Source organism: Bombus pascuorum, unplaced genomic scaffold (genome assembly GCF_905332965.1).
Source record: "Bombus pascuorum unplaced genomic scaffold, iyBomPasc1.1, whole genome shotgun sequence".
Classification (NCBI taxonomy): domain Eukaryota; kingdom Metazoa; phylum Arthropoda; class Insecta; order Hymenoptera; family Apidae; genus Bombus; species Bombus pascuorum.
In genome coordinates this window covers 960,684-978,900 of record NW_026869731.1, presented here as the reverse complement: position 1 = coordinate 978,900, position 18,217 = coordinate 960,684, and the positions used below count along the sequence as shown (strand labels likewise).

The following is an 18,217-nucleotide window of genomic DNA, read 5'->3' as shown; positions in this document are numbered from 1 at the left end:
ACAATTTCTCGTTTACATAAAAAAGTATCCAGCCGGAGAAATTTCTCGAGTCATTCTGCGATATTAGAAATCGCGTTTCTAACGATGCATCGTTGCAGCGATAGTTTAGTGTCCGCTTCTTTGAATTTGTTTAATATATATTTATTTACATGTTTATGTGCTCATTTATTTATGTGTTAGTATAATTGGGTATTTATGAAATAATATAATTATTTTTATTTATTTATAATTATATACAATATTCTTAATATTAATAATCATTTGAATTAATTTGTATAGTATATTAAATAGCGTTGAAATTAGGGTCCTTACACACGTATGTCACTTATTTTTGAAGACGATTGCTGAATTTAGTGTGAATCAGATAAAATGTAATGTAATAAAAATAAGAAAATTTGTTCTGAAATCTTTCTCGAACTTTATGAATATAAATTTATATTTATATTATCTGCTAAATATTTTACTTGTATTTTTATTTTGTTCCTGATTTATTTGTATACAGGTTGCGACTAAAGTATTTTACAGGTGAGCAGTATCTATCTACAGCAGTAAAAATCTACAATATGGCACATTCGAAAAATACACGTCCACATACAAAAATTTACGCGAAAGTGGATTAACATTTAGAAAAATTATCTGAATAATTCATATTACATATATAATTACATATATAAATGATTGCTTGGAGAATTTTGTTTTTAAAATTTTTGGATCCTTATTCGACAATATGAGATTTAAAGGAAATTTATTCTTGTATCTTCTGGTTTTTAAGATGTTTTGCATGTTATTAATAAAAAAAATATGTATCAAACATTTTTTCGCGGACGATCTCTCATACTTTTATTAAAATAAACGGGTGCGTTAAGGTGCTGAATCCGTAAAACTGATAAAATTGTATGATAAACAGATAATTAGAAATTAATAGATAAAATAAAATATCGTTAATAAAATTTCCTATTACGTTTTCCAGAGCTAATAACTTATAGAATTTCTATAAGCATTATATACGCAGATAATAAGTTTTGGATAAGCAAAACTATAACTTAAAACTTTAATTTTAGCCTTTTAATTTATTTTCCTAACTTTCGGTTCTAAACAGTCTGTAGCAGATGTAACAAGAAGTGATTTCTAATGCAAAAGTGTAACTTTTTTTTCCAGGAAATCAAATAAATTGAACAATCAAACAAAACAGGAAATTAAAAAAATTAGATTGTTATCAAAGTGCTTTATATATATTAGAAAAAATGTTGGAACAAACGCAAAAAATTAAATAATTAAAAAGAAGACATAACGTTATAAAAACGCGGAATAAGCAGGTTTTATAATTAGAAAATTATTATTAGTATGGAGGTATCGTAAGTGAATTGATTAGTGAGTTGTGATACATAGATTAGTAGGTGATTGATACTTATACGTGATAATATTAAATTGCATACAAATCTGAATCTGCTTAAAAAATGAAAAAAGGGAAAGTCGGTGAAAAGATAATACCTGTATACCTAGAAGATCTTTCTCTCAGATCTTTCAATTAATGTTACTCAATATTTCCTTGTTTCTACGAGAAAGTGTTCTTACGTTCTCCGGTATCGTAACAAAAAATAAATTTAAATCTAATCCAAATAAGTTTCAGTCAAAACTCTTAAAAATATTTACCGCGCATGATCTATACAAGTCAAACGGTGTTACATGTATGCGTTACATGTATAAAGCGATCTCTATTTAAAATATATCTCTTTTTTAGAACAGCGAAGGAGAACACAGCATTCCATGCACGTTGCATGTGTCACACACTCAAGGAAACCATTCGCTCAGTAACCAGATAGACCGAACACCCTGCATGCCACGTCTGTTGAAACAATAACTAAAAAGGCCCTTCCAAAGGGACTAGACCCTCGGTAGAAGTACCTTCCTAACCAGCGCTAAAACAGTCCGTTGTAGCATCTCGAGTCAGTCTTTTTTCTTTTTTTTTTTTTTTATTTTATTTTGGTTATTTTACAATTTGTCCTTGCGGACATTTGGTAAAGTGTTATATCTTATTGGTGAAGAAAAAAAAAATATAAATAAAAAATAATATAGCATGTGGGCGGCTACCCCCAGCGGGGTGCCAGCTTCGTTTTTTTCTAAGTTATATCTTTTATGAGGTCTATTGGGTGTTTCCTTTTTAGTCTTCTTGCGATGTTTGTTGTGTTGCACGTTTCAACTGCCAGCTGGTTCGGGTGTGTTTCTATTCTTGTTCTGTATCTTGTTGCGAATCTGGTAATCTCCTCCTTGACCGTTGGTATTCCGAGGTCTTTCCTTATGTCCTCGTTTCTAACGTACCACGGGGCGTTTACCATTGTTCTAAGGATTTTGGCTTGGATTGTTTCTATTTTGTTTATATGGCTCATTGCTGCTGTTCCCCATAGTGGAATTCCGTAAGTCCAGATTGGCTTTATGATTATTTTGTATATTTTCAGTTTGTTTTCTGTGCTTAGTTTGGATTTTCGGCTTGTTAGCCAGTGCATTTGTCTCCTTGCTATCTGTATCTTGTCTATTATTGATTTGATGTGCTGTTTCCATGTGAAGTGTGTATCCATGTGAAGTCCAAGGTATTTGACTTGCCTTGTTTGTGTTATTTGCGTGCCGTTCAGGAAGATGTTTGGTGTTACCTGTTTTCTCAATGTGAATGTAATGTGGTTGCATTTGTTAGGGTTAGCTTTGATTTGTTTGTCCTGTAGCCACTTTTCTATTTTTGTGATGTGCTCTTGTAGTATTGTGGCTGCCGTTACAGGGTTAGTGTGCCTGACTAGCACGGCTGTGTCGTCCGCGAATGTCAGTATTTTGCTATTGGTAGTTGTTGGAATGTTGGCCGTGTATAGTGTGTATAGTATGGGTCCTAGGACGCTTCCTTGTGGAACACCTGCTTTGATGTCTTTTGCTTCGGAGTGTGCGTCCTTGATTTTTACTGTGAAGGTTCTGTTGCTTATGTATGATTTTATTATTTGGTATATTTCTTCCGGGAATTGTTTCTTGATTGTTTGTATTAGGCTTTCGTGGTTTATTTTGTCGAATGCTTTCTCTATGTCCATGAATAGGGCTGTACAATATTGTTTGTTTTCTATTGTGTGTATTATTTCGTTGACAAGCCTGTGCATTTGTTCTATGGTGGAGTGTTTATTTCTGAATCCAAATTGATGGTCTGGTATTAATTTTTCCTTCTCTATTATTGGTTTTAGTCGGGCGTATATTGCTTTTTCTAGTATTTTGGAGAGCACGGGGAGTAGTGATATTGGTCTGTAGGATGTTGCTTCATGTGGGTCTTTGCCTGGTTTGGGTAACATTATGATTTGTGCCTCCATAATGTAGGATGATATTGTATTCTTAGTATTGCATTGAATATTATTGTAATTAGCCGTATCGCTTTTGGAGGGAGGTTTTTCAATATTTTGCCATTGATTAGATCGATTCCTGGTGCTTTGTTGTTTTTTGTTTTTTCTATTATGTTTCTTATTTCTTGTGCTGTTGTTTTGGGTATGGTGTATTGCTTGTCGATTGCAGTGCTAGTGGCTATCGCGTCGTCGTCCGTATGGCTGTTCTGGTTGCTGTTATTGATGTTGTGTGGTGTAAATGTGTTGCATAGGTGGATGGAAAATTCTTCGGCTTGCTCTTCGTTGCTTCTTGCCCATGTGTTGTCTGCTTTTCTGATTGCTGGGACTGGTTTTATCGCCTTCTTTATTTTTTTTTTGTGGCTTTCCATAGTGAGTAGTTGTAGTTCTCGTGTGCAAATAGTGACTCTATGAACTTTGTGAATTCGTCGTTGTTGTGCTCTTTTATTTCGTTTTTTATTTCCTTTGCGAGTTTGTTTAGGTGTTTTTTGTTTTCTTTTGTTCTATGTTTTTGCCATTTTGCTTTCGCTTTTCTTTTATCTCTAATTTTTTCGAGGATGTCTGATGGGATTTGTTTTGTTGGTCTAGTGGTAGTTGCTGGTTTTGTGGTTGCCCGTGCTGCCTCTTGTATAGTTTTTGTAAGTGTTGTTACAGCTTGTTCGATGTGTTGGGGCGTTTTCAGTGGGATGTTGCAGTTGATTTTGCTTTCAATTATTTCTTTGAAGGTTTGCCAATTAGTGGATTTGTTGCATAGCGTCTCTGAGTTGTTGTAGAGTATTGGCTTGTTTCTGTATGTTATTATTATGGGTGTATGGTCGGAGCTAAGCTCGAGGCTGGATGCTATATTTATTTTATTTCCGTTTAATCCCTTTGTGACTGCAAAGTCGAGTAGGTCAGGGATTTTGCTCAGGTCTGTCGGCCAGTATGTCGGTCTTCCTGTGGATAATATATTGAGATTGTTTTTCCTGATGTGTTTTTCCAGGGTTCTGCCTCGAGGTGTAGTGATTCTTGATCCCCATGTTGTGTGCTTTGAGTTGTAGTCTCCTGCTGCGATAAACTTGTCGCCTAGTTGTTGGAAGTATTCTTCCCACATTTGTGCTGTAATTTTGTGTCGCGGTGGTGCATATACTGCTGACAGCTGTAGACGGTTGCTGCTAGTTTGTACGGTAACGGTAGTTGCTTGTATGTGTTCTTTACTAACTTGGCTGTGTAGGTGGTGTTTAATGTCGTTTCTTATTATCACTGCGGTTCCTCCGTGTGCTTTTCCTGAGGGGTGCTTGGTATCGTATATGGTATAGTGCGGTATTTTTGTGTAGCTTTTTGTTGTGAAATGCGTCTCTGATACGAGTAGTTTGTCTATGTTGTTGTGGTATAGGAATGCTTTGGTTTCAATGGCCCTTTGTTGTAGGCCGTTAGAGTTCCAGGCAGCTATTTTTAGTATGTCCGTTTTTACTTTTTGCTTAGCATGGTTGTTATCAGTTGTATCATAGCTGTGATTTGTAATGATTGCTGTTTGAATGCTTCGTTTAGTTCGCTTATCGTTCTTGTTAACATGTCGGTGCTTTTGATGGATTGTTTTAATAGTTCTTTTATTTCTGTAGCGTCGTTGGTGTTATTGTTGTGGTTTTGGTTGGCTACGGGTGTTACTTCCTTGGTTGCTTGTGCGTAGCTTCGACTGCCAGTGGTGTTGATATTGTTGTGGTTGTTGTTCATTACGTACTGTACTTTAATTGGTGTCTCAGCTTCTGCCCTGTCTTGTTGTGTGTGGTGGTAGTTATATGTCCTGCTTCTAAGCGGCGGAAACAATTTACGTTGGAGTATTTTTCTGGCTGGCAGCTTTTGTACCTGGCTGGATGGTTTCCGTTGCAGTTGTAGCACTTTACCTCGTTTATTTTTCCCGTATATGGGCAGTAAGTTGTCAGGTGCTTTTCTGCACATTTGACGCACACCGGGTTTCTGTTGCAGTAATTTTTTGTGTGCCCATATTGTTGGCACCGCATGCATTGATGTATGTCTTTTTTTTGTCTGGGTGGTTCAACCGTGATTATTGTGTTTAAGATTTGTTTAATGTCAAAGATTTCCTTGTTGTTTTTGTTCGGTTCTATTTCTATTAGGAACAGCGGTAGTGGTTGTTTGGTATCAAATCTTGTTATGTAGTTTATTGCCCTTACCTGGTGTCCGATTTTGGCTAGTTCGTCGCATATGTTGCTTGTGTTTGTTCTTGGGTGTAGCCCTCTGATAACTGCTTTATAGCTTTTGTCAGTTTTGAGCTGGTAGGTGTGGTACCCGGCGTTTTTTTCTTTTAGCACTTTTACCACTTTTCTGTAGGTTTCTGGGGCGTTGGTTTGCACTTTTACCTGGTCCAGTTTTAATTGTTTTATTGAGTAGTTTTCTTTGCCTGCCGTATTGTTTAGCAGTTCGAGGAGGGGGTCTATTACTTGCGCATCGATGTATATTGGTGGTGGTTTGGCGTTATGTTTTGATTTTTCAGTTGTTTCAATTGTTTCTGGTTCCTTCTCTTGTGGTAGTATGCTGAAGGGGTTTTGTAGTGGGATTTCTTGGAGCCACTGCTTACTTTCTGTTTCTGCAGCCCTCCTAGTATTTGGGTTTGTTGTAATTTTTCTTCTTTTGCTGGGTTAGATCGGGTAAGATGTAAAAATAATTTCTGTAAGTCTCACGTGTTGTTAATGGTGATAAATAAATATATACTAGATAACTGTAGACTACAGTTATTCCAACACAATCACCCCTATTATCGTAACTGAAATCAGGGGATCGCCCTGCTCGCGGTGTCGATTCGTACATCGTAACGGGAATTTACGACTCCTGTTGATGCGTCTCAAAGCGAACGCGTCTCCCCGCGACTGGACGAAAATACAATTTCCTTAAGTTAACTTATGCTGTTTATGATATTGCAAAGAAATAAATCATAATATATTCATTAATTAAACAAAGAAATGCTATTATTTGTAAGAACCTATAGTGACTGGCGAGAAATATCACAATTATAGTTTTTATTTGGAATTTATTTCACAACAAATACACAGAGCTACATGATAAACAACAGAAAAAATATATAAATTTACTAACTTTTAAATCTTACTTATTAAATATAATCATATCTATACATCGAGTAACACGACATGTATCTATATATCTATTCTATGTATCTATGTGTAACAACAACAATTGTCTAACAAATTTTCAAAGCGTTGATAATTGAAATGATAAAAACTTTCTACTTTTAATACTAGATCAACCAAATTTAGATACGTTAATGAAAGAAGAATTTTGAAAATCAATTAAGGGATATGATACATAACAATAGATACAATAGAGAACAATTGCAACATGATAGAAATTGATACAGTGTTTAACAATGTTTTAAATACATTTCATTATCGGAAATTAATTGTCCCACTGTCGGCCGGGTGCAATCAATATCAGCACAAAGTCTTCTGCCGCTGTACCGTCGATACCATTATACAAGTGTATATGGTGCTCCTCTTCTTCGCCGATAGTCGGCATTCTCATTATCGGCCGTCTGGTACGTTGTTGAAATCTCTGTTTGGGTCGAATGTAAAATTAAATACCATTATTCATTATTCCTTTAACTATCGTTAAAGAATATAAATGATAATATATGAAATGATATTCTATCTAAATTAATTTTCTTTTAAAGAAATTTTTTCTGTAAATATATGTGTATAATAAGTATATTTCCAAAACTTATATTCATTCCACATATATTTTTGTTTTTATATTTAATTATTTAAAAGATCAAAAAATACTAAATAGTTAACTGATTAACTGAATTGATTTGTAAATGACAATTCTATGTGCCTATTCTTATTCCTTGCAGTAATGAAAATACAACAATTTTGTATGTTATTTTCATTGGTCTGTTTTTAAGAAATAATAAATATAATGGTAGTATAGTAGGATAGGAGAGTTTGTGCCATTACATTATTGGTTTTGAATTTCTTCCGAAGATATAAAGCTTTAAATTGCAAAAATAATAGTAAATTATGCAGAATAAAATTTGATGAAAATTTGATGTATAGTTCTAGAAATTTCGCGATAGCTGGATCAGAGAGCATTGTAGTTTCGAAGAAGATACAAGAAAAATTTTGAAGTGACATATCTCTTAAATGAATTTCACCTCTATTAAATCTGATGGTTTAATTATATGACAATTATTTTCTCAATGAATTCAAATAAATACAATGGCCATGACAAGTATTGACACATACTCTCATTTTTAAATGAAACGTTTAAATGACATACGAGTCGTATGAAATAGCCACAGTAAGTAGGGGATTAACCATTTTCCATGGAATTTCAACAATCTTAAGAACACTTACGTATCAAATCAAGTACAAAAGGAATCTTAAGAAATAGAATTCGCTACGTTTCGCTTTCACAAATATTGAAATCTGCCAAAAAAGATTTCGAAAGAGCAATTAGGAGCGACAAGAACGGTTCAAGAATTTTTTCCGTGGTTACGCATATAATTATATATGGAAAGGGAAACGGCAGAAATCGATGTCAAAGATACTGATGGCTATTTTTACACGGCGATACTTATCTTCTAGCGTGAAGGATGACGAATGAAATACCTACTTCGTGCAATGGATGAGGGTATTGCCAGCTTCGTGATATAATAGCGGAAGTTCTACGAGATGGTCGAGCCATGGGCATCGGTTCATCGCTGGACGTCAGTTCATCGCTGGGCGTCAGATCATCGCTGGGCGTCGGTTCAGCGATGAGCGTCGATTTAAGTAAGGTCGAGCCGTAAGTAGCCGAGAAGGGTCGTGGGAGAGGATTCGGCCTCACCTGCATAAGCGGCTGCACCAAGCAAGGCGGTTGAATACCCGGCATCTCGCTGTGCTGGACCACGTCATGCATCTCGATTTCGTCATTGTTTACTACGTCGTCGATTGTCTCCATTTGGAAACAGCTGTGCACCCTCCGATGCAAAGTTACATAAAAGTGGCAGCTAAACAGTACCAGGATGAAGTCTGCCAATACCTCACTGATGCTAAGGATTAACACGAACCAGCTATAGCTTCGCCTATTAGCGCCTATTAGCAGACCACCACTGGGATCTTGGTTGTTGTTGTTCCATCGAACTATTATGTTCACAACAGGTGTACACAAGTTTCGAATGCTTTCTGCACAAAGGATTGGGATTATATATAATATATGTGTGGCAGTTTTTTTTTTTTTTTTTTTTTTTTTTTTTAGTATAACATTAGATTGATATAAATTATTTCATAACGCTGATTAGTATTTTTGCATTAAATTTCAAAATTTCAAAATTTCAAAATTTCAAAATCGTTACGTCATTTTATTGTTTTTCTTAAATTAAGTAACTTTAAATTGTAACTTTTTTCATTGATTCTTTACAGTCGCATCTATCACTATAACAACTTATTAGCCACTTAGTTGAGATCATAGAGTTTTATCATTTTTGGGAAAGATTGATCCGTTGTAAAAATTTCAGCAATTACGTTTGATTAAAAGTTTGCAAGCGTTAGAACATTTTTTGTATTAATTCAAAGGGAAAAGACAAATTCTTTATTCGACAACTTTTGTATTTCCGATTTTAATGTTTTAAGAAGTAAGCAAATGTTGCATGATAAAACATGTATCTTAGTATTATTGTTATCTTAACAAATAGATAAATTTTCCACGATGAAATATACATTCCAATATATTATTATTATACTTATATAACTCTATATACGATTTACTTTTATATATTAAAACTTAATTGAATCATATTTTAATTGTTATCATGCTAAAACACATTATAATATAAATCGATTTTAATGTTTCTCAGGTTTGATTACCTTGGTCTTCACAGTTCTACTGACGCCCTATAAGTCTCTCGGCCAGAGTTTGCAGATGTGCGCAGACGGAGTTGCCAGTTTGACAGGACTTGCTGGTATTGTTGATGCGTTGATGACGCCGCGCAACAGATTTTCCGGCTTTACCATGGCTTTCCTTGTATTCGACCTCGCTGCCTTTGGCCTTTCGTTTACATCTCTATCTGTGATCGTCGTTCGTATTTCCACAAACGTAGGGATGCCACTGGATGGTGACAAGTCTAATTCGGTACGTATTGTCTGTACTTTCACCGGTACTGTCCTTTCCTATTTCTTTTTCTCTGCTGAACACTATGTTGCACTACTGAAATGTTAATTACTATTTTTCTACGTTACTTTTGTTTTCTTTTCCTTCAGTTAAATTCTTCATTATTTAATAATCTATACAATTATTTATATAGTAAATAACAAGTATTGAAGTAACGATCAAATAAATGTTGGAGAGGACAATACGTACCGAATTAGACTTGTCACCATCCAGTGGCATCCCTACGTTTGTGGAAATACGAACGACGATCACAGATAGAGATGTAAACGAAAGGCCAAAGGCAGCGAGGTCGAATACAAGGAAAGCCATGGAAAAGCCGGAAAATCTGTTGCGCGGCGTCATCAACGCATCAACAATACCAGCAAGTCCTGTCAAACTGGCAACTCCGTCTGCGCACATCTGCAAACTCTGGCCGAGAGACTTATAAGGCGTCAGTAGAACTGTGAAGACCAAGGTAATCAAACCTGAGAAACATTAAAATCGATTTATATTATAATGTGTTTTAGCATGATAACAATTAAAATATGATTCAATTAAGTTTTAATATATAAAAGTAAATCGTATATAGAGTTATATAAGTATAATAATAATATATTGGAATGTATATTTCATCGTGGAAAATTTATCTATTTGTTAAGATAACAATAATACTAAGATACATGTTTTATCATGCAACATTTGCTTACTTCTTAAAACATTAAAATCGGAAATACAAAAGTTGTCGAATAAAGAATTTGTCTTTTCCCTTTGAATTAATACAAAAAATATTCTAACGCTTGCAAACTTTTAATCAAACGTAATTGCTGAAATTTTTACAACGGATCAATCTTTCCCAAAAATGATAAAACTCCATGATCTCAACTAAGTGGCTAATAAGTTGTTATAGTGGTAGATGCGACTGTAAAGAATCAATGAAAAAAGTTACAATTTAAAGTTACTTAATTTAAGAAAAACAATAAAATGACGTAACGATTTTGAAATTTTGAAATTTTGAAATTTTGAAATTTAATGCAAAAATACTAATCAGCGTTATGAAATAATTTATATCAATCTAATGTTATATTAAAAAAAAAAAAAAAAAAAGAAAAAAACTGCCACACATATATTATATATAATCCCAATCCTTTGTGCAGAAAGCATTCGAAACTTGTGGACACCTGTTGTGAACATAATAGTTCGATAGAACAACAACAACCGAGATCCCAGTGGTGGTCTGCTAATAGGCGCTACCTCCTTCATTGAATTTCATTTATTTCATTCTTATTTCTCTATTTTCTTCCTTTTTGCTTTATATTAATATTTTTAGCTTATCTATCTTTTCAAGGAGGATTTGCATACAATAACTTTAAAATATGCCCCCTTTACCATGTAAATGTATTAAGTTTCCTGACCTTCTCATTACATTGTCTGCAAAATACACATCTATAAAGTATTGAGTCCAATAATAGTGTGCTTTCGTTTCACCATTATTCCTGTTATCTTAATCTCCAGCACTAGAAATATTGTAGTCGCAGAATTTGTTAGTTTCGAATCATGCTTGATCCTCTGGCAGTATATTGTTATACACTGCTAGAATGTTATACCACTATACTTGGTTAATAGCTTAAAAGTATCTCTTCTTCTGTAGAACTGTATTCAAGAGTTGCAAGATTATCCTCTTCGTATTTTCCATTAAAGATTTAAGTATTCGTTGAGTAAAACTATAATTCGAGCTTAACAGTGTTAAAAGCCATTTTGAAAAGTCCACATATTAAAAAGAACCAGAAACAGAAAGGGGTTATATTCGTACTATTTATACTTAACGACGAATATAACACAATAGCGATATTGGTTTCGTTACTACAGGATATCCTACGTAAAATCGGTTATTGAAACTTTGCTCACTTAAGGAATGTTTTAGATTCTACTTCCGTATTATACAGATTTACACTTGGTAGCGTGCAGTGCAATATCGCTTTCAGATCATCGCCTTCTTGCAAACATTTTTTATGTTTTTTGGTAGTACTCGATGGATAAAAACGAAATATAACGATTTTATGTTTAGGAATCCATTGGTTCAAAAGCATGCATTGGTTGTGTATTTTTGAAGTCTGACATAACTTGCATAAAGTTTAGTTACTAGTTAGTAGTTACTAAAGTTTAGTTTAACGTGAGAAAGATTTAGGCGGTACACTGTTTTGTTTATTTAATTACATACAGTGTTTAACGTATCGTAATATTGCTTTAAGACGGTTATATTAGTAACGTTTATATTGGCAAAGTTCAATGTACACTATCGAAAGTATTTTTAATAATATCTCGGAAACTACCTTCAAAGATTTCCACTTTACTGATTTCGATGATTTCTGAATATGTTATAGAAATTAACTTTTTGTATAACTTTTGTCTATATATATAATTGCCGTTTGGCCATAGTTTCCCCAATATGCGCAAAAAGTTGTCGAGACCGCTTCAGTGAATTCTGCCTATAATTGTGCGTCTGTGACAACGTACGCGTCGGAATTAGTTGCCGGCAGCCTTATAGCGACAGGTACAATGATTCAAATGAAATCTAACTCTTATCTTTTGTTTATAGTATATTTCTACACACACAATTACACGCGCGCGCGCGCGCGCACACACACACACACACACACACACACAAAAGTAACTTATACATATCAATCGTTTAAGAGAAATAATTAAAAATAAAGAATATCTAACGAAATACTAAAGAATTATACCGGAGGCATAACTTTTACTTTGTAACAAAGTAATAAAATGCCTCAAATTTTTGTGATATAAAATTTTGCATTTTTCTGATGTTTCTTGAAACATATGTAATAAATCAGTCGTTTTGGTATTCATAGATTTTCTATATTATACTCTAACATACTTCAATACATTTTTCTATATAATTGCACACTTACTCAAAATATAGAGCTTAAAAGACAAAATTATGCTGGTGACCCAACATCTTTGTAATCGACTTTATATATGTCATCGTCACATAAAATTAAGAGGAAAGGGAGACATTCAATGGATACTTCAGTTCATACAGAAACAATTAGATGAAAAATCCCGCATTTATGCCCCTGACATGAACGGGACGATATTTTTTTCTCACTTTTTAATTATATTATCAGTTAATTTGATTTTTGTCAATGAACACTTACGCATCCTTTCGCATGCAAATCTTCCCTTATTTCTGTTTCTTTTAATATTAGTTTTCTTCAAGCTCTTACTTCGACAGTTACTTCATTCTTCTAATTGACTATAATATTTTAGGAAATTATTTGAAGAGTCTACTGATTGAAATTGATTTCTGAGCAAGTCAAGACTTTATAAATTCTTCGCCATGCTGCCACGGTAAGTCCGTTTCTTTTATCCACTCTTAATTGTAGAATGCGCTATTCCATTTAAAAAAGGTGATGAATTCCATTTATTCATTACCTTTCCTAATTATTATTTACAAATTTCAAATGCAAAAGACAAATTTCATGCTTGTTTAATTTTATATATAAATACTTCAGTATTTATATTAATTAACTAGATTCTATTGTGTTCAGTATTGTGCATGATGTTAATACTATACCAAGCGTTATAAGAACAAAATTATCTAAAATCTCAATTTTTTTATATTGCTATATATTTCTATATATCAATGTGATATGGAGCAAGGTATACCATGTTTGAAGTCATATTAACAGTTTAACCTTTTCAAAAGGAATAGATGATATTCATTATTGAAAAGGAAAGCAGTAGAAAACCATTACAATGGTATTTGATGCCGAACAGCTTGCATAATTCGTCGAATAGTTTTGATTCACATTGACGTCCTTGATCGGTTCTTATTTTCGAGGGTACGCCAAAACATGGTATTGCATCATGATAATGTCTCTGTGTATATTGTTGATTGGTTAATATGTTTTTTGAATGTTACAACGGGCGTGGATATGTGCCTGGTGACCTTACATCGCTGGCAGGGGATACATTGCCGTGCCCTGTTTCGACAATGCTTGTTTATCGACGGCCAAACGAAACGCGTCGTCACCAAATTTTGCGTGGTGCGTATCCCTGGATGGGAAAGCCCGTGTAACGATTCAAATACATTGTATCGCAGAGATTTCGGAACATACGGTCACACAGTTTCACAAGCTATATCACAGTATATTTGTACGGCTTGGTCGGTAAATTGTAAAAATTCAGTTGAAACTCATAATTCTTTATTTCAATGATACATACAAAAGATTAAGTTTTGCATGGGAACCAATAAAAGAGTCGACAGAAGAAGAAGTAGATACAATTCTATGTGAAAACCATAACGAAACTATAGGACACCTGGGAGTACAAAAAACTTATCAAAGAATTGAAGAAAAATAGAAAATACCAGGATTAATGGAAAGGGTAGAGACTTGTATCAAAAATTGCGATGCATGTCAGAAGGAAAAGCTAACGCGAATTGGACTCAAGGAAATGCCAGTCATTTCAGATACACCTTTGCAAACAAACGATAAAATAGCAACGTTTAATATTTGTGTAAACAGTGCATTTCTCATATCTCATTCCGATTTGCCCCAATTTGCTACATTTCACGCAGAGATGCTTTGAGAGGACCGAACCTTTATTTGCTATAATAGTCTTTTCTGATTTATTTTACATTTGCGTCTTAACGTGCTGTGTAATCTGTAATTTGCAATACAAATATATACCGGGATATTTGACCATTTTCTTATGCGGAACGGATAGGGGCTATTGCCGGTGATAAGAAATCAGCGAGAATGTACGGAACTTTCAGTTACCACAGCAAACCATAATTCGATCGAAAATTTCCTGTAGCTTGGAATTAATTTTGGATGAATACATTCCCGTCGCGTAAATGAGGAGGCCATTGGCAAATACTAACGCGCATAGGTTAAAGTCGCTATTCAGATGGAAGAGGCTCGAAGCACGACTAAAATACAAATTGAACAGGATGGAGGTGTTGAACGTTCCCTGTTGCAGACCGTTATTCACTCCGAAGACGATATTCGAGCTTGACATCCAATGAGACACATTTCGAAGATTGTGGACCAAATCACCTGAACTGCATGTTTAAAGAAACCGTATCGTATCAGCTTTTATAGCAAACCGCTCGATCGAAACATGTCAAAATCCCTTTCCAGGACTATGAGTAGAGTTTTGCTACCAGCAGACGCCTGTCACGAATTTTATTATGGCGTGGACCTTACTGTATTTGACCCGGAAGCCAAATTGCTGATCGAGAGGAATGGCAGCCTCTTTACAATGAAACGGTATGAGTCTCTGTATCACACTCTCAAAGACTTTACTAATGAATACTCTGCAAACAGCTAACTCATTGATCTGTACCTGGCTGGATTTGGTTTGTTGGTTTGTTCTTATCCTTCCCCAGCAAGGGAACTACTTTCCCCATCTTCCATATCTTAGAAAAGTATGCTGGTATCAGAGATCATTGAGCATCAAGGAGAAGAAGAATGTGCATCTTTGCGGGAGCTATAGCTATATTGGTACTGCGTTGAAGATATCGAAGCCTGATAACCTATCCCATTCAGCAACTTAAATTGAATCGTTAACGAATCTACCGATGTGAAATAATTCTCTGAGACATCGGAGCCGGAGCGGTTACTAGCCCTGTTTTCTCAGGTGAAGGTACAGACCCTGTTCCAGCGGCTCAACGAAAATCTGCATTTTCAAAATTATGAAATTTGGGAATCTGAGAAGATCATCATACACATTTCGGCGCACACTTCCAAAATTTGTCCCCAGTAGTCTTGTGGGATTCACGAAACTTTTCGCGCGGTAGAAAGGAGACCGGATAAAGAATGCTTCGCTATATACAAATAACAAATGCTGTTGGAACGAGTGATAAAAGTTTAACAAGTTTGAAGTGATGAAATAGCACGCAAGCACAATACTAATTAAAGACCTGTACAAAGAACAGTTTATAACTTGAAAGGAAGAAACGACACAAGATCGTGAATAACAGAAGCACGTGTTGCGTAGACGTTTATTCTTATTCTTGGCATGTCATCGCGTTACTAGTAAATTCTGGGAAGCCGGCGGTACCGGAGACGTCACGAAGTGGACTTATTTGTCGACTTGGTACCAGTAACGATGTATCTTCTGTTCTGTCATACGAGGAGGTTATTCAACTATGGAAGACGGTGAGAATCGTCCGAAGAAAATTTGAGGGCGCCGATCAAGAGGTATAGCATTCGTCTTACTTGCGGAAACGTGGTTTTGGAATCTTTAATTCTCTGAGTGCAGAGAACTCGGGATCTATCAGAGGCCTTACTAATAAGCATTTTTATGGCTCTATATCCCTTGCCGTGTTCGATGACCGATGGGATAGAGTAACATAGAGTACCGAAGATCTTCTTCAGCCGATTTAAGGTGCGGAAGATTCGGTGTTTGTCTTGTAGCAATTTTAAAGATTATTATTATTTATGGTCTGGAGGACGATCTCTATGTTGTTACTGTTGTCTCAGTGGTCTTATCCCCGTGGACAAAGATATCAAATTCTGACAGTTCGATGCATTGGCATTTTATTTTCAATATTTACAACATTTTTTAATACTCGAATAACATTCTTCCTCGTTTCATAAACATATTGTATCGGTTCTTTTGAACACTCACTTCGATCGTTTTCACTTTTCGGTTCTGGAAACACTCCACACTACACGCGACAAACAAACTCACGTCAGACATCTGCTGGGCACTAAACGCAAAACAACGAGTAGCCGCCTGCTTAATAGATCTCGAAAAAGCCTTCGACACAGTCTGGATCACAGGCCTCATTTATAAATTAATAAAAAAAAACTTCCCGAGATACTTAATCAAAATAATATGGGACATGATTACAAACAGAACATTCCTAATGACCGAGGGTTCCCATACATCGAACAAAGAATTCACCATAAAAAACGGACTCCAACAAGGAACTGTAAACTCCCCGCTACTCTTCAACATATACAACAGTGACATATTAAACCTGTTCGACATGAACAAATCTACCCACAAACGCTCCATAGCCTTCGCAGACGACCTAATCATCTACGTAACAGGCCGCAAAACTAAAACAATAAACACAGACCTCCAAGTATTCGACAAAATCAATGATTACTACCACACATGGAAACTAAGAATCAACGCAAACAAATGCGAAAGCATACTGTTCAAACCCAAAACCAGCGAAATCGGCCCAGCAGAAAGAAAACACTGCAAAAATTTCCAATTAAAAGAAAAGGCATCCGAAGAGTCAATCATACCGCACAAAAACTGCGTAAAGTACCTAGGCATAAACATAGATGACAAACTAAATTACAAACAACACATAGAAACCCAACTCGCCAAGGCCAATAAAGCATTCTGGAGAGCAAAAAGACTATTTTACTCGAAACATCTCAAGAGCAATGTAAAAACATTATGCTACCAAGCTCTAATTAGGCCAATTATAACATACGGTTGCCCAATCTGGTACAACATACCAGCATCGCTAATGGAGAGAATTCGCGTTTTCGAAAGAAAATGCATTAGAGCTTGCCAAAATGCGTACAGATCCGAACAGAGCGGATACAAAAAATATATAAAAAACAAAAAAATTTACGACCTAGCCAACATTCATCGCATTGACTGTCACATACTAAAACTAGCAAGAAATCATTTCGCACAAGCGTCAAAAATAAAAGAAAACAGCCTAATCTTCAGCGGCTTATACCCAAACGTACTATATTACAAAAATACAATGACAACAGGCTACATCCCCCCAGAAGCGTTCCTATACCTAGACGAAAAAAATTACCTCCAAGACCAAAACAATATCCCGATAATTTTCCACATAAAAAGAAAAATAGGGATAAAGACAATACTCTACGAGGAAAACTTAAACGGACTGACTGCAGACACCAGGTGGAGGTACAACATGGCCCTCCCCCAAAAAGACACTAAAGACAAACACAGAAGAAACACAAAAAAATATTGGTGGATTCCAAACCCATAAGAAAATATAAGTGAAAACTACCAATTCGACAAAAAAACCATTCCTACCACCGTGTAACCTAGATGTAAGTACTGTAAATATGTAAATACTATAATCATTGTAAATAATATAATTTAACACCCCCCTCCCCTTCCCTCTCATCCCCCCCCCCAAAATCCCACAACGCATAAAAGTAATACACTGAGGAGTCCTGTTTTGCGGCCAAGTTTCAGGACAAAATACAACACACACAAGAATACACAAAAATCACGCACCAATGCGACTAAAACCCAAAAAAACAAAAAGATAAACGCAAAAACCGAAAATCCACGACACATATTAGACCATGGCTACGTCGTACCGACGCGTATCGGTACTTTTGCCTAAACACACTATACTCAATTCATTGTTTATTGTGAATCTCAAAAATGTACAAAAAATCAAATATTGGCTAAATAAACTATTTAAAAGAAAAAAAAAAAAAAACTTTTCGGTTCTGGAAGTTGAGGCGATGATGTAAATTTCATGTGCGGTATAGGTACTGAAATTTGTGGATTTTGCAGGGATAAATTGTAAAATGGTTTGTGTTTAAATCTTTTTCCATCCCTTTCATATAGTGCCTGCATAAACTATGTGCATCTCAGTTATAATATATTCATGTGATAAATTCAGTTTTTTTTTTTTTTTTATATATATATATGGTTTATTTTGGTTT

The 18,217-nt window shown here is 35.1% G+C and overlaps 2 protein-coding genes across 3 annotated transcripts in view; one reads left to right on the top strand and one right to left on the bottom strand.

The window, feature by feature from the left end:
* LOC132915649 (cytosolic endo-beta-N-acetylglucosaminidase-like) overlaps nucleotides 1-18,217 on the top strand; it is a 592,431-nt gene that overhangs the window by 130,157 nt on the left and 444,057 nt on the right. The window lies entirely within an intron of this gene.
* LOC132915647 (cell surface glycoprotein 1-like) lies at nucleotides 6,414-8,485 on the bottom strand. The gene is made up of 2 exons (XM_060975478.1): nucleotides 7,989-8,485; nucleotides 6,414-6,929 (listed from the first exon to the last, which is right to left on the bottom strand). The coding sequence occupies exons 1-2, from the start codon at nucleotides 8,313-8,315 to the stop codon at nucleotides 6,774-6,776; spliced, it is 483 nt and encodes a 160-aa protein (XP_060831461.1). The 5' UTR covers nucleotides 8,316-8,485; the 3' UTR covers nucleotides 6,414-6,773.